Source organism: Boleophthalmus pectinirostris, unplaced genomic scaffold (genome assembly GCF_026225935.1).
Source record: "Boleophthalmus pectinirostris isolate CB_2022bp ecotype Guang Dong unplaced genomic scaffold, ASM2622593v1 HiC_scaffold_22, whole genome shotgun sequence".
Lineage (NCBI taxonomy): Eukaryota > Metazoa > Chordata > Actinopteri > Gobiiformes > Gobiidae > Boleophthalmus > Boleophthalmus pectinirostris.
This window is the reverse complement of record NW_026571190.1, coordinates 32,268,460-32,294,470: the sequence shown is the minus strand read 5'-3', so window position 1 is coordinate 32,294,470 and position 26,011 is coordinate 32,268,460. Positions and strand designations below refer to the sequence as shown.

The 26,011-nt window shown below is 39.3% G+C and overlaps 1 protein-coding gene across 1 annotated transcript; it reads left to right on the top strand.

Annotated features, from left to right (window-relative positions):
* dkk2 (dickkopf WNT signaling pathway inhibitor 2) lies at positions 1 to 25,065 on the top strand. Its single transcript, XM_020930425.2, has 4 exons — positions 1 to 418; positions 22,135 to 22,285; positions 22,369 to 22,494; positions 23,603 to 25,065. The coding sequence occupies exons 1-4, from the start codon at positions 221 to 223 to the stop codon at positions 23,851 to 23,853; spliced, it is 726 nt and encodes a 241-aa protein (XP_020786084.2). The 5' UTR covers positions 1 to 220; the 3' UTR covers positions 23,854 to 25,065.
* The last annotated feature ends 946 nt before the right edge of the window (positions 25,066 to 26,011 follow it).

The window sequence follows — 26,011 nt, the reverse complement described above, 5'->3', positions numbered from 1 at the left end:
CACAGAGAGGGAGAGCTCTGCTGAAGTGACCGTCCCATCCTCTGTCACTCTATGCGCTGTAGCCACACACCGCCTCTGCGCGCCGCATCACCACACTCTGAAAGACCCGCGCGCACCACCTGGACACTGCGAGCGCGCACTGACGAACCACACTTTTGCAGGATATTTCCAAAGAGACTTCATAAACTCAGGTGATTATTTCAGCATTCGGCCCTCAAGGATGCTCGCGCTACAGTGGAATATGTGCTGTGTGCTGTTTTTTCTCTTGGCTTCGCTGAGGACGCACCAGGTGTCAGCGGCGCGACCCAAAGCGAACTCCATCAAACCCGGACAGCTCGGGGAGACGGCCGCTCCCGCCACCAACCACTCCGCCTCTGCGCACGGGAGCATCACCAAGAAACACAACATCCTGACACAGGTAACTCCAGGCAATTTTGGAGGGAGAAAAGCCAAGCGCAATCAGCTCAGTATTTTATTAGCCCACTGACTTCAACTAGGATTTACGACTGTATCTGACATACTTCATTAGATGCGTAATAGCACCTTAATGACCATAACGAAAGCTCTATTAAACCAGAAAACAAACAAACAATATAAATTAAAGCCATATTATAATCCTATAACACAAAATGTCTCAAATTATTATCTAAAAATACAGCTTTTACCTTGATTATAATTATACATTTTGATATCCAGCCTAATTAAGTGAAATTACTCCCAGCTATGTAAAGTGCCCTCATTTATTTGGAGTGCTAATTGTGTTTTAACGACTCAAAATAGCACGATCTTGTTTGAGACATCATAATTATACACAGCCCTGAGCAGCCAGTCAGACTAAAGTGTGCTTAAGCGCTCAGCTGTTAATAACTGCGAAACGCGCCTAGCCCCAAATTTGTACCTTGAGGTGAATAAGTAGCACCATTTTGCCATTTAAAAGCCTTCATTTCACATGTGAAGGGTTATTGGAAATTGCAGGGATTGGTACCCCCTCATAAAGCTTTAATTGCCTTTCAGACCTGACGCCACACCGGGGCAAAGCACACTTCCACCGCACTAAATCATTAATGCCAGGCAGCAATGCGAGAGAAAGTTAACACTAGTCTGGGTGATTTTCTGTCTGGTTCTTAGTGTCATTAAAGAGGACCAGACGTTAGCCCGGATTACGAGAGTCTTTCAGTGGAGGGATACTTTTACCAACCACTTAAAACCACTCAAGCTCTTATAAATCCCTGCTGTTACAACACTCGCAACACGGCCTGGTTTTGACATCAAACATTGGAAAGTGACAATTGTGATTTGCATGTGTGTATGTGTGTAAAATGCAGCTTTGATTTCCAACTTTCTTATAATATTACCAATGAAATAGTGTTTGAGATTTTCTTAAAGGTCCTATATTACGCAGAATTGACTCTTGTGAGCTTTTATCCAAATCATAATGCTGCTATCTTCTCAAAAACAGACCTGGAGTTGTGTTTTTTTTTTCATTCTTTCAACGTACATGTTTGAGGAATCCTTTATTATGAGTCTGTCTACATTTTCAAAGCTCAAAATGCTCTGTTCCACCTTGTGATGTCATGTAGTGGTAGTTTTTTAACATCTTTTTACCCTTAGATCAGTAGAGATAGGCAAATCCAGGGCTGAAATAATCCAGATGATTTTAGTGTGTGGAGTCTAAAAACGCAATGGAGCACTTGACATCACAAGGTGGAACAGAGTGTTTTTTTTTGTTTGTTTGTTTGTTTGAGAGACTAATGAAGCCTAAATATGCAGAGTTTGTTTGTTAAATGTGCAGATGAAACAAAACACAGCTTCAAGTTTGTGACGAGGAAGCAGCATTATAACATAAATCAGAAAATAATGTTTCTGTTGACTTTCATGTGAAGCACTTTGGTCATCTTAAGTTGTTCAAAATGTGCCATATAAATAAACCTGAACTGAATATTGAGCCTTTAACATAGGTGCATTAAATATTAAAGTGCACAGTGTAACTTTTCTCGCAAGGGGTCTGCAATTTGGCATTAAACTTATCGAGAATTTATTTAGTTACAGGTGCTTTTTTTGCTCAAAAAAACATGTAGACTTGCCTCTGCACAGATCTGACCTGTCACTTGGCTGCTTGTCGCCATGGAGATATATGTTTAATGTCATATTGTGGGACCTGCAGGTTACGCAGGTGCAACTTTAGATCCACTGGAGAAACACTGACTGTAGGGGAGAAAGTTTAAACCTGATCTTGGAGACGTTTCAAGTACTGTCCCTGCTTTAGTGGTGATGTTCAGGTGGTAACGGGAAGGGCATCTGGCATAAAAGTGTAATATTGTCTTGTTATATGGATAAAAAAAAGTGTCTTACTCAAAAACAACCACAGTGTCCAAGAGGATGGGGTTCAGAGTGATGAAAAAGTGGAATTGTTGCCAAAGCACTGCTCAGTTAAAAAAACAATATTCTGTAGTTACTTAGAATGGTCAAAAGTCCTCAAAATGGTGCCTATGTCAGGAATTTGAAGTACATGGAATCAAAGTTTTGGACCACCTGTTTATATACTTTTGAAAGACACATTTAAACTTTTTTTTCCACTTTTGTTTCACTTTTGTCTTGCCCAAAAGTTGTCTGAGCAGCCTTTTATCCCTTTAATAGAATATATATGTAGTGTCCAGCAGGAAAAGTACAGATAAAGGAGTAAAAGTAAAAGTATCACATGAAAAAATCAACTTAAGTAAAAGTAATGAAGTAGCTTTTAAAAAATGTACTGAACGAGTTAAAAGTAAAAGTATTTCGCCCGGATTTGGACATCTATAAAAGCTTCAAATGTAGTGATTTTGACACAGAGTCTGACATTTCTTTCCAAGTTGTTTTTAGTTGTATGTTTTTGTTTGCTCATATTACAATAAATCTCTCAGACAATCATGAAAATCATAAAAATTACTTTTCATTCCTGTTCAAAAATGCATGGAATAAAAAGTACAGATACCTTCTCTCAAATTTAGTGAAGTCAAGAGTATCCAGTTTAAAGTCTACTTCAAAAGCAAAGTACAGAGACCTAAAATTTATGCTTAAAGGTGCACTATGTAACTTTTTGGTTGGGTGTTTCTATGGATATATCGCTCTACTGCCTGGAATGTTCCACAGTGTGTCATTAAGCAGCTTTTCTTTACATTTATTCAATTACAGGTGGTTTTGTAGCTCAAAAATGCATAGAAAAAAGGCATTCTGACTGTAAGTGAGGTCGCCTTTCCACAGATCTGACTTGTAACTTGGTCTGGTTTGGGCTCCATGATGATAGAAAGGTTTAATGCCATGCTGTGGAACATTCCAAAAAGCAATAACATCTTCACAGAGAAAAGCATTCAGCAGATTCTCCACCAGAAAAGTTACACAATGCACTTTTAAGAACAATTTAGACTTTGTTACACTCCATCACAGTTGTCAGCCGCATGTTTTCTCTGTATGTGGTCACACTGGTGTCAGATTGACTGTGTTATGTGTGAAGTGCATTCTAACATTGAACTCAAACCTCAATAATGATGGAGAGCCTTTTTTTCTCCTCCTCCGCCAACCCAGCGGCCAAACTGCCAGACCCCAGCACAGCTACACACAACTGCAATTATAATCTACAGCGGTTTGGGGCTGAAGGAAACACAATGCGCAAGGACCACGCACTGTTCTAATGTGTGAATCCACTGTGTATGCTGGTGGTGGCCAGATGAAGATGGCTAATTTCATTTATTGTGTGTGCGTGAATCTGTCATGTTCTGGCTGCCAGATTTTCTCATGTTGTGAAATCGCTGCTACGGCCTTGGCCTTGGCATAAATGAGACCACGGTGGAGAGAGGTGCGTGCTTCCTCACTGGTTTATCATACAGTACAGTGAACAGTTGTGTATAATTTAGTAGCTCTGTGCAAGTGGCATCTGGCATAAAAAATGTAAGTTATACGGATAAGTGAAGTGTCTTACTCAAAAACACAAAAAACACAAACCACAGTGTCCATGGGGTAGCCAGGCTGGCGCCACCTAGTGCCTCCACTCAATTTCATTTCTCTCCAGCAACTAGGCCAGGAATTGGAATACACTAGATGGTTTGCAAGAATCCTGGAAGTCGTAGACCGTGCACCGGGCAATCAGAGAAGAGCTGTGAAGCCATGACATCAAACTCAAGCGCCTGTCTGGGTCCCTTTCGTGGAACAGCAGAACAGTAAACAAAGCAGTCGAGATGGATGCAGACGAAGACATACATTCTGTGTTGGCAACGATTCCCGAGATCGAGGATTTAAAACCGAAACAAAAAGAATGTTTGGTGAATTTTATCAAGGAGAAAGACGTTATTGCCCTTCTTCCTATGGGATTTGGCGCATTACATACGCCACGACCAAATAGCAGCGACTGGTTAAATAAAAAAAAGTACCCGCCTACCATCAAGCAAATGAATCCTAATGCTGCGAGGCCAGACGGTTCCATAAAGTGAAACCGGCTGATGAATCAGGCTATCCATTACACAAAATTGACACTTGTGAGCGTTAAGCCATGTTATAATGTTGTTACCTCATCAAAAACATACCCGGAGTTGTATTTTTTTCATTCACACATTTGAGTAATCCTGCATAATTAGTCTGTCTGCATCTTCAAAGCTGAAAAAGCTCTGTTCCACCATGTGATGTCATGAAGTGTTAGTTTTGAAGTTGAGACTGGCAATTCCAGGGCTGAAATTATCCAGGTGATTCTAGTCTAAGGTGTCCATCCATCCATTTCCTTCTGCTTATCTGGGACTGGGTCATGAGGGCAGCAATTGAAGCAGGGACTCCCAGACTTCCTTCACTCCAGACTCCTCAGGGGGACCCCAAGGTGCTCTCAGGCCAGCCCAGAAACATAGTCCCACATAGTCTAAGGTGTATGGAGTTTAAAAACACACTGGAGCACTTCCTGTTATCACTACATGACAACACAAGTACTCTTGAATATGCTTGAAATAGAGTAATGGTCATGTTATGGTCAAAAGTCCTCAAAATGGCACTTAGAACAGGAATTTAAAATGTGTGAAAATAGAATCAAACTTTTGGACCTCTTCTTTTTAGTTAACACTTACGAGCAAATGTTGTCATAATAAGGGCAATTATTTGTTATGAGAATTTGAGAAGTGCTTTAGGACTGTTATCTCTTCATCAACTCATGCAGTGCACTTTTGTTCATGATAAACGGCTCATATTATGCCAAGTTCTAATACTGTTTCCTCATCCAAGACATACCTGGAGTTGGAGTTCTTTCAAACAGAAACTTCTGATGTCATGTGGTAATACAGAAAGTTCTCCACTGGGTTTTTAAACTCCATACACCTTCACTAGAATAATTTGGATAATTTTAGCTCTGAAATTGCCGAGCTCTACTAAAAAAAATGGTCGCTGTGATCTTCCAAACTACAAGGTGGAACAGAACATTTTGAGTTTTGAAGATGCAGACGGACTAAGAATGAGTTACTCAAATGTGTGAATGAAACAAAACACTACTCCAGATATGTTTATGATGAGGAAACAACATTATAACTTGTCTTAAAGCTCACAAGAATCTATTTTGTGTAATATAGGACCTTTAAGTTATATTTACTCCCTTATTGTTCTCTATGGAGACTTTGGTTCACTGCTGTTGACACATCCCTCAACCACAACTGTCAAGACTATATGTTATAGGAACAATGGGCAACCACAGTCAATCATCCAAGTACCATTAAAGATGCTCTGTGTAACTTTCAGGGTGGATGGTGATGTTGGTGCTTTACCTGGAATATTTCGCAGTATGATATTAAAGCTATTACCTATTAAATCTATTTCCATGGACACAAGCATCAAGCCAATTTACAGGGCCAATTTCTGGAGAGGAGAAGAGGGCTCCTTTACAGTAGAATGCATAAAAATACATAAAAAGTAAAACACTACCGGTTAAAAGAGTTAAAACTCCCACATTTTTTCAGTTATTTATTGCATTTCAAGTCGTGCAAGTCCAGTGAAGAGCTTGAAATGGTACAAAGGTTAAAACTGAACAGGCAGAGGTTAAAAAAAAAAGATAAAAGAACAAAACACAAGTCCAAACTCTGCCAAAACTACCTCAGGGAAAAAGAACAAGATGGTAAACTTGAAAACATGGAGTGTCCAGCACAGACTCCAGACTTAAACCCCATCAAGCTGGTTTGGGATGAACTGGACAAAAGAGTGAAAGCCACGAAACCTACAAGTGCCGCACGTTTATGGAAATTTCTGCAACAGACTTGGGAAAACATTTCTGAAGAATTTTTTATTTCTGTTGTAAAAAAGAACGAGCCATGAGTGTGTTCAGCTGTTCTATCTGCCAAAAGTGGACACTTTCATGAATCAAAAGTTTGGGTCAACAGTAAAAAACTGGAAAAAGTGTGGTGTTGTAAAACTTTTGACCGGCAAATTCTGACATCTAATAAAGCTTCAAATGTAGTGATTTTGATTCAGAAACAATTGAATCGAGGTAGGATCCCTTACAGTCGAATGCGTATTTTCAAGGTATTGCTTTATTGTAAGAAAACACGTAAGTAATTAAATAATAAGCAAGTCTAATGCCATACTGTGGTACATTCCCGGGAAATCAATCTCCCTAGAATATATCCATGGACGCAACCAGGTGCTCTTACCAAAAACGTTGCACCTTTAAATAAAAAAAGCGCTATAAACAATCTCTATTACATTAAAAGAGATAAAAACACACCTTTATATTTTAAACAATTTGCAGAAGTTCAAAGTGTGCAGCTTTGTCGTCATGGTAATGCAAACAGCGCCCTTATAATCCCGTCATGTCAGGTTGAATAATTTGGTGTTTTGGAAATACCTTAAAACCCCGTTGGCATAATATTACCTACAAAGGGATTGCATCTTTTGGTGTATTAAAAAGATAAAACAATGGCAGGTAATGCAATAAAAACTAAATTAGCCCGCGGTGTCGTCATGGTAAAGCTAACAATGCAAACACTGCTTCTGGTTCTCTGAGATAAAACACTTTCTAATTAGATTCAGACAATATACGGTGGTCATATACCGAGAGCGGCTTTTACAAATATTATGTATTATGGCAAAACAAACAAAAAATCGTTTACAGCTACATTAATAGAGATTAAGAATAAAGTGCTGTGGGGGCAAGAAGCGGGCGCACCTGAAATAATTTGGCCGTTTATGGGATTTGTACGTAATTCTAGTCTAAATTTGTTCAACGCAACCAGTTAAAAAGAAAGACGCTGCACAACAACTCTTTGGCGCCAACGTACAGTCTGTCAGGTATCTTAAAGGTGCACTGCGTAATTTTTCTGGTGGAGGGTCTGCTACCTGATGTCTCTAAGGAAATGTTATTGCTTTGTCTAGAATGTTCCGCAGTGCAGATTAAAGCAGGTCACAGCACTACACTACACTACATTACATTTCAGATCTGTGGAGAGTCGCTCTACTGACAGAGGGAATACAAACACACATTCCAGGCAAAGCAATAACATCTCCATGAAGATAAGTAGGTAGCGGACCCTCCACCAGAAAAGTTGCACAGTGTAGCTTTAAGAAACATGCTTGTAGTTTGGTAATATATTTTGAAATATTTCTTGGCAGATTGTAACAGCAGCATATGATTTTGTAGCTTGATTCATCAGCCAGTTTCACTTAGTGGAAACCGTCTGACCTCGCAGCATTAGGATTCGTTCGCTTGACGGTAGGCGGGGTCGTGACATATGTAATGCGCCAAATCCCGTAGGAAGAAAGGCAATAATGTCTTTCTCCTTGATAAAATTCACCAAACATTGTCTTTGTTCCGGTTTTAAATACTCAATCTCAGGAATCGTTGCCAACACAGAATGTATGACTTTGTCTACATCCATCTCGACCACTTTGTTTACTGTTGTGCTGTACCACAAAAAGGGACCCAGACAGGCGCTTGAGTTCAGAGATGGGGACTTGCAAGTCATGACTTGGACTCGAGTCAAACTTGAGTCACTATGTTTAGAACTTGAGACTTGACTTGATAAAATAGACCAAGACTTGGGCCTCGGCTTGGACTTGAGCCCTGTGACTTGAGAAGATTTTGTGTTCTAACCATAATGATTTGCACTAAGATCTTAACTAAGATCTTGACATTTGAAAAGAAAGAAAAAAAAAAATGCATTTCTACAACTCTTATATAAATACTCATATGTAAATATACCATGACTTTTTATTAAATACAGTTTAGCTTAAAATTAATATAAACTGCAAAAAAAATCTAAGCCATATTTGGTACTTTGGTCTTGAAATGGAGTTGGACTTGATTTGGACTTATGGGCCAGTGACTTCTTTTGACTTCGGACTTGACTCAGACTTGAGGTCAAAGACTTGAGACTTACTGGAGACTTGCAACACAAGGACTTGCGCCACTAACGGGGCTAACAGGTATATTAAGGTTTTCCCAAATCATGAACAAAGAAGGGCAGTAACCGCTTTCCGCTTGATAAAATTCACCAAACATTCTCTTTAATCCTCGATCTTGGGAATCGTTGACAACACAGAATATATGTCTCTTCGCTGATTGGCTGGTGCCCGAACTCGCACTTCCGGGATTTTTGCAAACATCTAGTGTATTCTGATTCCTGACCTAGTCGCTGGAGAGAAATGAAATTGGGCAGAGGCACTAAGTGGAACCAGCCTGGCTTGTGATTTTGCTCTTCCATCTCTATTGTCTCTATTAAAGCTGCACTTTGTAACTTTTCTAGTAGAGGGTCCAGCAAATGCTTTTGTTCGTGCCTGAAATGTTCCACAGTTTGACATTAAACAGCTCTATCTTACATTTATTCAATTACAGGTGGTTTTATAACTCAAAACACCTAGAAAAACATGTACTCTGACTGTGAGTGGGGTCGCCTATCTACAGATCTGACCTGTAACTTGGTCTGGTTTGGTCTCCACGGAAATAGAAAGGTTTAATACCACACTGTGAAACATTCCAGACAAAGTAATAACATCTCCATGGGGAAAAGCGTTTGACGGACCCTCCACCAGGAATGTTACACAATGCACAGTCACGAGTCATGTAACATTTCTTCTACTTTTGTGTCATGTTTATGTTTCCCATAAACCAAAACTTTTACATCTTGACAGCCCTGCATTCATAGGTGGTACTGTTACTGGATACCGCAGCCAACCCCGGTCCCACGGCGTTAACTATAGTTTCGTTTTATTTCAGATGATTTTACAAGAGATCTCAGAGACACTGTGTCCTGCTGCTACCCTGAAATGACTGTTTACTGACCTTAATGAGCTGAGAAAGAGAGAGGAAAGGCAGTCTGAGGTGTGAAAGCTTGTTAGCTTGTTAGCCCGGCCACGTTGAGTCTCCAGCTCTCTCCTTGTCCTTGGGTTTTTGTTGGCTCTGGGTCCCTTGGGTGCCATACAAGGGCCTGGTGCTGGAGCCATGAGGGGCCAGACCGGAGACCTCCTTTACTGTAATGGGAGCTGTTAATGAGAGAGCAGAGTTAGAGCAGGATTTCAGCTTTTTGAGGGGGGTTCATGGACTAAAACGTTCCAAACTTTCAACATTTCTGGAGTAGTGTAAAGTTGATTTTGACATTTGAATCTTGTCAAGTTGTGATTACTTGAATGAAGAAGGATTTACCCTGATTTGAGTAAAATGATCTACCAATTGAACAAGACTTTTTGGAGTTAAAATAAAAAATACATCTTGAAAAATGTTACAATCATGGCTGCAGAAAAAGGGCGTTAAAACTTGAAGAAATAAAACAGCGGTCGTTCAGGTCTCAAGTCATTGGTTTAAAGACAAATATTATTTATAATGTAACCTTTACACAAATTTGGTACACCAAAAGCACATTATTACCTGAAAAAGGGGGCTAAAACTTGAGTAAGTAAAACAGCGGCCGTTCAGGTCTCAAGTCAGGTTTTAATGACCCAAGACCGAACCGGAGCTCCCCCTGCTGTTCATCGTACAGGACGTGCTTCAATACCATTATACTGTTTTCCTCAATACCAGAAAACATATAATGTAATCATGTAATACAAATAATAATCATGCACAAATAAAATGAAATGACTTTAGCTTTTTAAAATAAATCTTAGTATGAATTATATATTTAACAGTAGTAATACGGTAACTAGATCAGGAATCAGAATATACCGGGAAGTGCGAGTTCGGGCACCAGCCAATCAGCAAAGAGCCACATATTCTGTGTTGGGAACAATTCCCGAGATCAAGGATTTAAAGCCGGAACAAAGAGAATGTTTGGTGAATTTTATCAAGGGGAAAGACGTTATTGTCCTTCTTCCTACGGGATTTGGAAAAAGCTTAATATACCAGTTTGCCTCATTAGTGGCACATTACATACGCCCAACCAAATAGCAGCAATTGGTTAAATGAAAAAAGTGCCCGCCTACTGTTTAGCGAACAAATCCTAATGCTGTGAGATCAGACAGTTTCTATAAAATGAAACCAGCTGATGAATCAGGCTAGTAATATTGTACCATAAATGTATATAATTAAAAAAAAAAAAAAAGTCTTGTTTTACAGCCATTACAAAACTACAACTCTTAACTTACCTAGATATTGTTTTTTGCAGTGTAGGTTATAATAGCCTTGAAACTCAATACCACAGACTGTATATAGAAATGGACATAGCTAACCCACTAGTTGTTGCATTACAAGTAGGAAGTGAGCATGGTGGCACTTCCGGCTCCATCGACTCTGGCTCCAGTCGACTTTACATTAAAAACTGTCACTTGTTTTTCCGCCTTTTTTGGTCTTAATGTGTTCATATTAACCCGTTCTTCATGATCTTGGTGTGTTTATTTCTTTATTTTGTCTTTAAATTCGCTCCTGTAACCGCAAACCTCGATGAGCTTCATTTGACTGGAGCCGAACACTATGGGTGACGCCATACTCCTTTAGTCCACTTTTTAATACATTCTATTATCAATACCAGTTTCAATACAATGATAATAAAAAAAATACACTCATTTATAACAAAAATAATAGTACTTTATTTACCATGCCATCTTATGCTACACTAGTTCTGATTAAGCTCAAAATACTTATACTTATACTCAGATACTGCTCAGTAAAGGTCAGATTTTGTACTTTTCATGTGATTTTTTTTTTGTACTGAAATTAGTCTAGTTTTTACAATACACAAAAACACACAAGTACTGCATTTATGTTGCCATGTCATCTTCTGATTAAGCTCAAAATACCAAATAAAGGTCCTTTTTTTGCTTTAATAGATGCTCAAATGAGTTTCTGATACCTTTCACACCTCATCTTTGAAGCAAGCACTCATATCTCTTTGGATAATTACCTTTTCTTTGAGTTGGACGAATGAGATCAACTAAGAATGTGTACTTAACTTAAAAGAAGTCAGCCTAGTGTGGAGTTAAGAGTGTTTTGAACGTCGCTCTACGCACATATGTTTTGAGTGATGAAAGAGTTGAAGGAACAGGCTGTAGGCTATGTGGATAGTTCAACCCTTGGACCTGGCTATGGCCCGTGTCATTTAATATGGCTGCGCTTTTCGGCCAATGAGGCGTTTGTGTGTTCAGTGACATAGTTTATTTGACTTAGTTGGGCCCCTGCCACTCATTTACACCATTCACGGTTTTGGGTTGCATAGTTGATCTCTGAAGGCCAAGTTCAATCTGGACGGATTATCAAGTGTGAAAGTGGAGTCTTTGTGCTTTAACACAGATATATTAAAGGGCCCATACTGCACTGTTTTCTGATCGATGTGATAATGTTGTTTTCTCATCAAAAACATACCTGGAGTTGTGTTTTGTTTCATTCACACGTTCACACCTTTTGAGTTCTTCTCTCAAACACCTTGTTCAACCTTGTGACGTCATGTGGTAATACAGGAAGTGCTCAACTATGTTTTTAAACTCCAAACACCTTCACTAGACTCATTTGGATGATTTCAGTAATTGCCTGTCCCTACTGAACTAAATGAAAAAGGGAGCGGTTGCCTTGAAAACTACCTCTTCATGACATCACAAGGTGGGACTGAGCTTTGGAGATGCAGACAGAAGACAGACAAATAATTACTCAAACATGTGTGAATGAAACAAAACACCACTCTGGGTATGTTTTTGAAAAGGTAACAACATTTAAACATGGCTCAAAGGTTACAAGAATCAATTTTGTGGAGGAAACCTGGAGGCTTTTTTTTTTTTTTTTTCAATCATGTATGAATGTTTGAGTGAGTAATACGCGTTGGCGGTGTGATTCCAGCTCACACAGATGAATGCTGCTGTTGTGTCCTTGGGCAAGACACTTAACCTACCTCGCCCCTAGTGTCTGGTCTATGAATGGTGTGAATGGGTGACTGGTGCCTTGAAGGTGGAAAAGCACCAGATAAAAATGTGACCATTTACCTAAATACTGTTCTGTGGTTCTGCCTTTCGGTTAACTTGAAAGTTGCTTGTGACAAGAGAACAAAAAAATATATATATTGAAAAATCAACAACCTTCTTTCATTGTCAAAAATTTTTTGCATCTTTTCATCTTGTGATAAAATTACTTAATGTTTAAAGGTAAACTGTGTACAGGTCCAGCAAATGCTTTACTCCATGGAGATGTTATTGCTTTGTTTGGAATATTTGGAACTGTCTGGAATGTTTCACAGTGTGGTATTAAACCTTTTTATATACGTGGAGACCAGACCAGGCCAAGTTACAGGTCAGATCTGTGGAGAGGAGACCACACTTACAGACAGAATGCATGGTATTTTTGAGCTATAAAACTCAAAGTTCACTCAAATAAATAAAAAATGTTCAGCAATGTAAAGAACAGCAGAAAAAAAAAAAAAAAAAGCTTTTACTTCAGACTATTTCCTGTCTTAAAAATATTGGTGGGTTTTTAAAGGGTCTTACACAATTATCTGATCTATGTATTAAAGTAGTTTCCTCATCACAAACGTACCTGGAGTTGTGTTTTGTGTTGAGTTCTTCTCTCAAACAGAAAACACTCTGTTCCACCTTGTGATGTCATGCGGCAATACGTAAATACTCCACTTTTTAAAAACTTTTTAAAACTGCACGCAGCTTCACTAGAAAAATTTGGATAATTTCAGGCCTGATATTGCCAATCTGTACTGAACAAAAATTAAATGGTAGCTGATAAAAGTAGAAAACTGTAGCTTCATGACATCACAAGGTGGAAAAGAACATTTTGAGTGTTGGAGATGTAGACAGAATAATAGTGTAAAGTTACTCAAACATGTGTGAATGAAACAAACCACAACTCCAGCTATTTTTTTCAAGGAGGTAACACGATTTTAACATGGCTTAAATCTCAACCAGAGTCAATCTTGTGTAATATAGGAGCTTCAGTTTAAACAAACATAATTAAACCAAACAGCGCACAGAAATATTTACAATTCACTGTGGTATCATCCCTTCAGAATCAGAGTGGATATAGAGGGATAAACATGGACCCGGGCAGGCTGGAGGAAGAATGTAAAGCCTGTATATCCTGTAGTAAATCCCTTGTAGATTGTCTAGTGCCCATCTCCGCTCCATCTTCAAAGAAAAGCAAGCTTACCAGCACGAGACCAGCACGAGACAGCTCCCTATACCCCTCTTATGTGACCGTCTCTGCCTGTATCATCTCACCAGCATACCCTAAAGTACACTGTCTCCATCCCACTTCCTGCACGCCGAACGGAGCCATGGCTTTAATGTTCCGGCAGTTTGTCAAGAGCGAAAATAAGGGAGCGACGTGAGATGAATCAGATACTTCCAAAAACGACGCACCATCCCTCTGAAGTTGCAAATGAGGCGTTCAAAAACATGACAAGTTAAGGCAAGATTATCGGACGAGATTGGCAGGAGCTGGGTTTTGTAAGGGAATTATAGCTGTCGTGTGGTGTAGGGGTTTTGATGGAAGAGGTGAGGTATTTTTTTGCCGTTTCTCCGTATGGGAAGATTCTGTCATCGGTCCAGATCAGCTTGGACGCAGGCGGGTTTCAGGGCAGGTAGTGTGAGGCCAGACCTATTTGTCTTCATTCAGGGATAGCAGCTCATGTTTCTTGTCTGTAAAAATAGCCCCTCTGGTATAAGCAGGTTTCCGTGTTTTTCGCATGAACAGTGACTTAAAACAGAGAAATGGTCCACATGTTTTGGCTGTAACCGGTCTTAAATCAGTGCTGTTAAGTTGGAACTTTGTCTCTTGAGGTGCACAAACGTCAAGAGACAAATTAAAAGTGCATTGCGTAGTTTTTCTGGTGGAGATGCTTTTGCTTTGTCTGGAATGTTAAACAGTATCGTATTCAACATTTCGATCTTCATGGAGACAGAACTGGACCAAGTTACAGGTCAAATGTGTGTAGAGGCGACCCCGCTCACAGTCCGAATACCTGTTTATCTAGATATTTTTGAGCAATAGAAACACCGATAACTAAGTAAATGTTAGGCAGAACTGTTTAGCGTCATACTGTGGAACATTCCAGTGGTGACGGGCCCCTAACCAAAAAGTTACATAGTGCAACTTAAAGGGACAGTCCAGAATTTTGGACATAGGACCTAATTTCCTAGTGAGCCAGAGTGTTGGAGACGTGTGGAGACACTTTTTTAAATATTCCATCCAATCTTTGTATTTGCAGCAGTCACTGGTGCTAGGCTAGTGCATGTCAATGGCCATAGTTATCCTGCCACTTAAAACAGTCTTACCCACTCCACAAAACACCCAAAGCAAATCTATTAGATTGTCGATATAAATGTCTATGAAGAGAACAATTTTAGAAGTAAAACCAACCTTGCATTTGAAGGATTTATGTCTGAGCAGCAGCAGCGACTTGTACTTCCTGATAGAAAGCTTGGCAGTGGCGGATTGATATCACCTAGCACCTTACTGGCAAAGTAAAATTCCACTGCTGCTGAGAAAATAGTCCCTCAACATGTGACAACTCATGTGATGCAAGATTAGTTTTATTTCAAACATTATTCTATCAACACAGACATTTACATCGACATGGGTTATTACTGTTGTTGTTATCTACTGATCTGACCTGTAACTTGGCCTGGTGATGTGGTCGGCTTGTCTGCATGAAGATAATTAAATTAAATTTCATTTCATGTATTTATTTGTTTGAGCCAGGTACAACAAAAATTCAAAAACAATAACAAAAATAGTGATATGTACATATTTGGGACCTGGCGCTCAAAAGGAGTAGAATGAAGTTTAAAAAACGTCTAGAATCCTACCCCAATTGTCTGCCATAATGTTGAAAATGTCAGGAAAAAATTACCCAGAGTTATGCAGGTGTGAGCTTCTGTGTCCAAATAATTTCCCTTGTGGATCAGTAAAGTTTGTTTAAGTCTAAGGTGGCAGACCCCTTACCAGAAAAGTTACACAATGTACCTTTAATAGTCAGTGATATAGTAGGAGTATGCCAAAAAACCTATATATCATAATACTTATTTTTGCTGATACAATATCGACCCACGATGTTGTGCTGATATATATTGCCATAAACATTTTTAGGTTAATTTCACAAAAATAAGTTGAGGCAGCACTATAATTTTGTTGCTCATTTAGCCAAAGCAAACACATTGGATAGTGGTATAGCAGCATATTCATCCACTTTGATTATTAAATTAAGTGTATTTCATGAACAGAATGTCAGAGGCGGCACTACCATTAGGCAACAGTAGGCATCCGCTTAGGGCCCCCGAACCTTGAGGGGCTCCCAAATATTTGCCCTCAGTGCCACTAATGGACGAGGCCTCAGTGCAGTTTGAGTTTCTCTCAGTATGACATTAAATGAGAGTGCTTTACTTTTAAACAAGAAAACACCATCAAAATAGTATTTGATTGTCAAATCTATTATAACTGTCAAAGCATTCCCCCTTTCACGTTAGAATGGACTAGTCAGCTTGACCCTGATTTGAACATAATCATAGCAGAATCATAATCATATGTAATGGATGTAAACAAAAATTTAATTGTACTAGTAAAAAAATAAAACTACTTTCAGCTCTGGTTATCTAGTAGGCTACCCAACTAATAAAACAAGGTTCCAAACCATCCTAATTCAAATAAAGATGTGCGTGTCTCATGAACAATGGGAAAAAATGACAATACATATAATATATATATATATATATATATATATATATATATATATATATATATATATATATATATATATATATATATATATATATATATAAAAATAATACAAACAAAACAAAACGTTGCATTATAGTGAGGGCCCCAAACTCAAGTTCACCCAGGGCCCCCAAATTGTTGACTCCACCACTGCCGAATATGCAAGTTGTGGTTTAAAAAAGAAAAAGAAATGTGTTCCTATGAAAAGGCTGATATGTCATGGAATATCTAGTGGAATCATTGCAAGTTCAGCTCATATACTGAGATAACACCACTCTGAGGGATAATGTGATTCCCGACTTTAGGGAGTGAGTCAGATGTATGCCAGTCTTACACAGAGTCCACAGCTAAATAGAACATTTGTGGATGAATTCTAGAGATATTTGCACTTTTAACGAACTGGCTATTGGCTTTAAATCTCTCTATATATACTTAGTTTTGGCTGACCTGCTACTTTGAAAATAGACATAATGCTTCATTTGAACTTCAGCACAAAGAGAAAACTGCACAGAACATGACTAAACTGCTCTCTTGACTGCTCTATGTTTCAAAACAGGCTATGGGTGAAATTGCAGTTAAATTAATTTACAGAATTTGCGTGAAATAATCCAAATCAACATATATATCTTTACAAATGATGGCATACGGCCAGGTACATGTCAGATTTAGATTTAGACTTAGACTTAGACAAACTTTATTGAACCACAAGGGAAATCATTTTGACACAGTAGCTCACACATCACAATACAATATATTAACAAAGAGTGAAAATATAAATGGTAATAATAAATTCTAAATAAGTAGCAAGTAGCCTGGCTCCAAATTCTGATTTATTAATTTTATGTAAAACCTAAATTTTTTGTGTTATTGTTATCTTACTTTTTACATTTACTTTATATAAGTCACTTACTGTACATCACATCTTGTTTGTGTTACTTTCCTTTGTCCCTAACATTGGTATATAACAATGATAAGTAAGATAAGTAATAAAATATAAAATCTATAGGTAAAAACTATGTAAATGAATGTAAAATAAATATGAAGATCTGTGGAGATGCAAGCTCGCTCACAGTCAGAATGTACGTTTTTAAGTTTTTAACCCAAATGCAAGATGGATATGTTTAATGCCACACTGGGACATTCCAGACAAAGCAACAACATTTCCATGGAGACAAGCAGACTGCCGGCAGACTCCTCACCAGAAAAAGTTACGCAGTGCTAGCCTGATTCATGAGCCGGTTTCACTTTGTAGAAACCGTCTGATCTCGCAGTGTTAGGATTCGTTCGCTCTACGGTAGGCAGGTACTTTATTCATTTAACCAATCGCGTTATGCGTTACGAACCGGGCTAACTGGTATATTAAGCTTTCTCAAATCTCGTAGGAAGAAGGGCAATAACGTCTTTCCGCTTGATAAAATTCACCAAACATTCTCTTTGTTCCGGCTTTAAATCCTTGATCTCAGGAATCACTGACAACACAGAATATATGTCTCTTCGCTGATTGGCTGGTGCCCGAACTTGCACTTTTGAAGGTTTTGTGAACCGTCTAGTGTATTCCGATTTCTGACCTAGTCTCCGAAGAAATGAAATTGAGCGGAGGCACTAGATGGCGCCAGCCTGGCTAACACATTGCACCCCAATTAAAGAACTCAGCCCTCCTCGTAGCTCCTTCAAACAAAAATGTCCTATACATTCTACACTGGACTCTTTGTACTTTTCAATACTTTTGTGGCCAGTCTGCATTTGTTTACAGTTTAGGTTTATGCCTGTTTAAAAATAATTTACAAACCCTTTCATATACCATTCTTCGCCATTATAGATTTTTCAGATCACGGTCACTTTCATCATCACATATCGCACATGTCTATGGTAAACTGTCATAGTGATAGATGCCTGCCTTCTGATACTCCACTATAGCTGTATCATTGTATCCATGTGTTCCCCGGCCTGAGAAAGTATAAGCGTGGCACTGCTCCAGCCTCTCTAATCTTGTGCACTTCCATGGCACAGACCCGTCCAATAACAACGTGTAATGCGCTGAAATATTGATACTCTGTAGGCTTGATTTAACATGTGGCGTGCACCCGGGTTTGGAATGTTGCCTTTCTACCGGATACCGATTCTGTCGACCAGCGTAGTTTTGTTGTTTATTGTGGCTGTAATGATTTCGCCCTCTTTCATGTAGGCCCTCATGTTAATTGCTGATTGTTTGTCAGCGGTACGCCACACTCAAATGGATCTGTCAGTGCAAACCAGCCCCAGTGTGCTTGTGGTGATCTGCCAACTAAACATGTTGTTCCAATGTTATTCTGCAAAGGACGTTATGTTGCCAGACGCGCTCAATATCACGCTTACTCGACCGTCATTATATATATTAAGGACTTTCTGTGGCCATATGTTGTGGGGGAGATCGGGCTTGCCTACGTACGAAGGATTCGCTTGAAGTTTCAGTAAAAGTTTGCAAAAGACTAGGTAACAAATACTTTCTGATGAAGATTGATGGGTTGATTTTTTTGTTTGTTAATCAGACCCGAAATTGCCTAAAGCAGAGCTATTATGAAAATCAGCTGTTAAAGTTGTTTCTCTCACCATTTAGTCACCCACTGTTGTATTTGGAGTGATTCGTGCATGTTTGAGTAATCTTTAATCGCTTAATTTCAAAACGCCATATGGTCAATCAATCCTCATTTTCACTGCCACCAGCATACGCCCACAGCTTTCTACTTACTTTGTTCTCCCATTTTATTTTCTTAATCTGTGAAGTAATTTCGGTACAAATGAAAAAATAATCTGCTAGTCATTCGCGTGAGGCGCAGCGATCCGTCACACGTGCCATCTCTTTGTTGTGACGACTTCTACGGTGACATCAGCTCCGAGTGGGCACTACAGTTTTCTAACACGGACTTGCTTCTTTTATTAAGTCATTTTAGATGAATATTGGAATTTAAAATATGCAAACTGGAACATAATGATCCACAGGTGTCATAGCAGATACAAGCACAATAGGTTTTCTTTAAAAATGGAATACTGACTTTTTGTAAATTTTGTATATTGTATTACCAATGTGTCAAAGGGGTTGGGTACGTTTGTGATTTAGTCAGATTTAAAACCTTATTTCCTCTTTTTGTGACCTTTAATAAGAGGTCGGACACTTCTAGTTGTTGGTGAGATACAGATGCTCTCTGCTGCGTCTGAGTGATGAGTTCGGGAGTACTTCGTCACAGCTCATCTGCTGTGTTCAGACGGCAAAACACATCAAAATCTCGACAAATGCCTCCAGTTGGACGCCTTTGTGTTTGAGGGCAGATGATTGAAACACGTTTATGCCCTGGGAATTTCGATGAAAGTTCAGATTTATTATATTTTTTGCATATAAACCCAACGCCCCATCTGTACGCAGTTTTCAAGTCAGCCAAATGGAGACTTTTAAAAGCATTTTGAAACTATAGAGTGATAAATACTTTAACCAGTAGTGACCCACCATGGCTCTTTTGTTTACTTTTTTGCTTGCTAATGCATGTCTGTGTACGTTTGGCACATCTGGCGCGTTGACGTTTCATCCTGGACTCTATAGGAACTGTCAGAGAGAGAAGTTTTCTTGTTCCTTTTGTTTATTTTTCTGTAAATAAGACTTCACGACCTCTCTGTGGAATCTCTTTAGACACATTGCTTCCTCTCTCCAGTCACTGACCAGAGACATAAGTCAGTGAATAGCTGTCTGAAGGGTGCACAAGGCATCTGTTTGCAACTTTGACAGAGATTTTTTTATGTTGGTGGAAGTAGTTTTGATAGTTGCGTTAAAACAACCTATATTTAATACTTTAGTGGGTATGGTGCAGTGGCGATTTCTATTCAACCTTCACCTGACCTGCCAGCCCCTTTTACATTCTGTTTGAACTCTCAAGGGGCTGGAACCGGACCATAGACCGTGAAAAACCTCGGTCCAAACATAAGACGATCCAACTTCAGCTCCTAATTTGTATCACGTGTTCCTCAAATGCGAAAGACATCTCCTCTCACAAATTCTTGTACTACTCAGAACAAAATATATAACTTCTTTTACCTGAAATAAAATAGTTTGATGTTTTGATGGTTGATTCTGTAAAAATCCTCAGTCCTTAATGTAGATTTGTCTCTTTAATTGGTTAATTCGCCTGTCAATCATGGCTGCTGAAATCAGGAAGACAGGATACAGCTCTAGATCTGCTCATCTTTGTAAAGTTTTTTTCAAAGTGTGTGGTTCTGGCTGGTCAGGTAAATTCAACCCATGCAGTAGTTCACCGTTTTCCTGAAAATTCTTGTGACCAGATGTCCTTATGTCCCAGCAGATTGAAGCAAAACTAGTGATTTGTCAAAAGATTTTATACAAGAAATGTCCAGGTGTTTCTATTTTTGACCAACCCTATACCTATCAACAGCAAAGAAGTCATTTGTTTAGCTCAAAAACAGAAAACCGTGCTTGAAAATGACCAAAAGGGGAAAAAATGCAACATCAGAAGTCCCTCAGATTTTTTCCTGACGCACAAGTGAGTCAAGAATAGACAATGTTACGAGCTTTTTTCACAATATTATTCATACCAACCATCTGAATCCGGGTGTGTCCCAGTTTTGAATTCAGAAATCTGGTCACTCTGCTGAAGAAAGGAGAAATATACTACGGTGAATCTGTATCTTTTGTGAGTGAATGGACAAACTCGGACACAGTAGCTCACACATCACAATATATTTTAATAACAAAGAGAAAAAAATATAAATGGCAATAATTAAACCTAAATGAGTAACAAAAATAGGAAAACACACAGGCATAATTATATAAATGTAGGCTATACATACTAAAAAAATAGAAATATAGGAATATAAATACAGTATATCACATAAGGTTATCTGTTGTTGAGTTGTATGAGTTGTTGTACACTTGTAGGGAGTATGGTATGAATGTAGTCCTTGTATCTTTCCCTGTTTGAGTGGAGCTGTGGGAGTCCACTTTATGACTTGGGACACATTTGCAACAGTTTAGATGCTTAACTGACCTAACCTTCAATTCGTTATGCAAGGAATGCCTAATTGGAACAGATTTGAGATGAAGCTTCCAGTAAAGATCCACACCCGTGCTTGTTTACGCGGTTTTATTTCTCCGAGTGGACAGGACCAATTTCTTACCGTAAGGACATTCTTAGACATTGAGTTCTAGCGACATGTCTGGACCACTCATTGTAAACCATAGACATAATAAAGGCAGGCTCCAGAGCTGTATGATTAGCAGCAGTAATTGCCCTCTCATTATGCCTGTAGACTCATTAAGCCCTTGAATGCTCCTGAAACCAAATGCACTGTTTTCCTTTGGTAAGAATCATTTGAAATTCCCACTATGTAGAAGTCTGAAAACATGAAAAAAATAAATTATACATGAACTCCTGGCTGTAACGCTGGGCCCACTTCTGACCGGCCGCTTTGGGAGCACGTCTTAAAGTCCTCCAAGACAAACATCGCACTCATTTTCATACTTAGAGGTATTTAGTTGTGCTCTTGAGGGTCAGTCTTGGTTTGAGGGCGACCTACCGCAGTGACTTAGTGCCTGGAAACTAAGATCCTAGCACACAAACTAAGTTTTAAAACTTAGTTCATTTTTACCTCTGTCGACTTTTTAAAAATAGAGTATTTTACAGGGTCATTGCACGTGCTTTTAACACTGCAAATGTTTCACTGGCTCATGTCTATGTCTTTATTCACTGTTTCATGTTATGGTTGATGTGTGAGTTCTCAACTGATTTAAAAACTCAAGTCAAGATGAAAATATCTGTGATATAGACAATATATTATTGGCCTAGAGGCTTGTGTTTTCCAAGGTAACTACATGGCTAAGATTTAAAGACTGATTACTACTTCTCAGTGTGTGTACAATGAAGTTATGTGGGATCTTTGTTTCTAATCCATAATGATTTTGCTAATATTTACATGTTAATTCATATATCGTAGTCAGTAAAAGTGTTGTTTTGTTCCAGGTGTATCCATGCAGCAATGACAAGGAGTGCAGTGTGGGCAGTTACTGCCACAGCCCTCAACACGCGCCCTCGCGCTGCCTCACCTGCCGCAGGAGGAAGAAGCGCTGCCACAGAGACGCCATGTGCTGCCCCGGAAACCGCTGCAGTAGCTGTATGTGCCACAAAACTGATGATTTAGGTTTAGTTTCTACTTGTGAATAATTTAATAATAACATATCTGATGTGTCTTTCTAGACATCTGTGTGCCAATTTCTGAGAGTGTGCTCTCACACCACATCTCACCATTCGACGAACACAACAAAATGTCCAATAAAGATCACAGCTGGAGGAAGAACAGCAAAGCACACAGCAAACTCAAAGGTAAACAACGATCCTGTGCACATCATCAGTGTCTACAACACCACTGACAGAGTCTGTTACACTGACAGAGTCTGTTACACTGACAGAGTCTGTTACACTGACACAGTCTGTTACACTGACAGAGTCTGTTACACTGACAGAGTCTGTACACTGACACAGTCTGACACTGACAGAGTCTGTTACACTGACAGAGTCTGTACACTGACAGAGTCTGTTACACTGACAGAGTCTGTTACACTGACACAGTCTGTACACTACAGAGTCTGTTACACTGACAGAGTCTGTTACACTGACAGAGTCTGTTACACTGACAGAGTCTGTTACACTGACAGAGTCTGTTACACTGACAGTGTCTGTTACACTGACAGTGTCTGTGTCTCTTGTGTGTATAACACTACTGGCAGTGTTTATAACACCACTGACTGCCTAAAATGCTGCTGAGCCTAAAGTTTTGAGCACAAACCACAGGGTCCCTGCTGCTCTTGAACCTGGGTAAAGCCAGACGAACACTTGGGCATTGTGTGAAACACAGTGTAAAACCACAAAATGCTGCTTTAGCGTTATTATGGCTGATGGCCCCTGAGCCCCCTGCTCAGTGTTAATGTCACCTGAAATAGGTTTATGGTAAGGTCTAATAGGCTCCTGTGAGTCCTCTGGTTAAACTGTGAGTGCTCCCTGCAGACAGTGACCTATAAAGTCAGACTGCAAGCTCTAACATTTCACTTTGGTGTATAAAGATCCTAGCACACAAATGTAGACTAGATCTAGATCTAAATATGCTGCAAATCTGAACCGTCTGTACAGAAGTATCCATGACAGTCTGACAAATAAATGCCAATGTCTTAGATCTGTTCTATCATCAGAAGTACACTATAGAATCTTGACTCTGATGCTGAGAGACATTTGTTCTATGTGACATGACCACACAGAACACCCTTTGATTTAAATGTGATGAAAGTCCCACATAAACGTATGCATGTGGAAAACATAACGTCCTAATGAGCAGTGATTATATATTTCCTTTGCATCGCCTGATGTAAGTTTATTCCATGAGGGTTTTCAGTCCAAAAGGCTCTCAGTAGATTTAATGCTTTGCTCTTTATTTCAGGTCATGAAGGCGACCCCTGCCTGCGCTCCTCCGACTGCTCAGACGGATACTGCTGTGCGCGACACTTCTGGACCAAGATCTGCAAACCAGTGCTGCGTCTGGGCGAAGTGTGCACCAAACAGAGGAAGAAAGGCTCTCACGGTCTGGAGATCTTCCAGCGCTGTGACTGCGCCAAAGGCCTCTCCTGTAAGGTGTGGAAAGATGCCACCTCCTCGTCCAAGTCCCGCCTCCACATGTGCCAGAAGATCTGAGGCTCTGCTCTGGTGCCAGGGAACTCTTTACAAAGGGACGTGTCGTGGCTGTGAAAGACAAACAGACGAACAGAGACAGCTCACATTTGTGGGTCAAAGTGCAGAGAAAGAGGGAAGTGTTGGACTGTGTTGGCAGAGAGGGTGGGGCCTGCTCCTGTACACCCCAGCAGTAAGCCTCCAAATATGTTCTATTCACTCTATGACTTTCAGGGAATCATAACTTTAGGAAGTAGAAGCTGGGAACTGTATAGGGCTTTCCTTTAGATGGGGAAACTTACCACATGCCAAAACATGTAAATACTAATTATGAGATTATCCTGTGAACAAAAAGCCATGTTATTTATGTATGTTTGTGTAAAAGATCCAGCAGAATCTGTTTTCTTTCAGCAAGTGCATTCAGACATTTACCAGTGCTATGCAAAGCCTCCATGTGAAGAGCAGTCAGAAAGGGTACCATTTACTAGAATACGTTTACTGATTACTCCAGAACTTTTGGTAAAACAACATTATTACATAATATTTTGAAACCAAAGAAAAGGGAAAGTTTTTGTGTTTTAGTGCACTGGCTTTATTTAGCCTCAAAAGCGTGAATATGGTAGAGTGAAGGTTTGATCTGTGCGACGGGGTTGTGTTGGTGAAAGGTGTCTACCGCGTACTCCAGCAGACCCAAAACTGTTTTCCAAATCACAGAAACAGGACTCAAGGTTGCAGTGGAAACGCCAGTGCAGGCTTTTCCATCGCTGCAGCCAGTTTGAGATGTGAGACGAATGAATATTTATTTTAATGACAACGATTTTTCAAAATGTTAGTTTCAATCAACGTTTCGAGCACACGCCTGTTTAATCTAAAAGCCCCTAATACAAACAAATTACAAACTTCAATGCAATTTCACATCTGCACACAAGTTGTTTTAGACCATTCAATATATATTTTGTAATCAATAAAATACCAATAAGCTTTTGTATTGTAAATAGATGGGAACAATGTATTTAAAGTTTGTATATCATGTACATATGATAAAGTATAAATCCTACATATTGGAGATAGAGTTTTAATGAGGGCTGGCGTGGGGCAGTGGTGTAGTTGACATGACAGTGGACCAGAAAAGCATGATCAAAGATGTAGGCCCAGTGCCATGTCATAAAACTGGAGTGAAGATTTATAGCACTATTCAATATTGTGTGAATAATATGATTTTGTGTATTTACAGTGATGGACGAATAAAAGAATGTATTTTGTATCATTTCTTTTTTGTGTTGATGTTTATGTGTGCAGGAAAACTTATGAGCTTTTAGCAGTGTTATGTTGTTACCTCATCAAAATCGTATCTGGAGTTGTGTTTTGTTTCATTCACACATGTTTGAGCAATCCTTTATTGGTCAATCTGCATCTCCAAAGCTCGAAATGCTCTGTTCCACCTTGTGATGTCATGATGAAGCAGGAGTTTTCAAGTTAATCGCTCCTTTTACCTTTTCAATCCAGTCAACTTTATTTATACAGCACATTTTATAAACATGACAGTTTCCAAAGTGCTGCACAGACAAATTAATACAATAAAACAATAAATAAAAGTGTTAAATGCATAAAGCTAAAAATGTTAGAACAATGAATACAATAAAATAAATAAAAGACAGAGGACCACACAACTCACGCGGAGTTAAAAGCCAGAGAGAGTAAAAGTGGGTCTTAAAACGAGACTTAAAACTCTCAGTTTTCTCAGCAGTTTGGACGTGGGGGACAGAGAGTTCCAGAGCTTGGGGCCAAACACAGAGAAGGCCCTGTCCCCCCTGGTTTTAAGACTCATCTTAGGCACCTTTTGTTCAGTAGATTGATAACTGCAGCGCTGAAATCATCCAAATGATTCTCGTGAAGATGTGTGGAGTTTAAAAGTACAGTGGTATGTGATACTTCATTACCACATGACATCAAAAGGTGGAACAGAGGGTGTTTCCTGTTTGACAGAAGAACTCTGCAGGGTTTGTGTGTTAAACATGTGCGAATGAAACTAAATGAACTCCAGGAATGTTTCTGAGGAGGAAACCATTTTAAAATTAGATCAGATCAGAAATTAGCATAATATGGGCCATTTAACACTCAATCAGTTTAGTTCAGTTGATTTATCGATTGATTTGTGCCAAGTCAAAGCAAAATTGCTCAT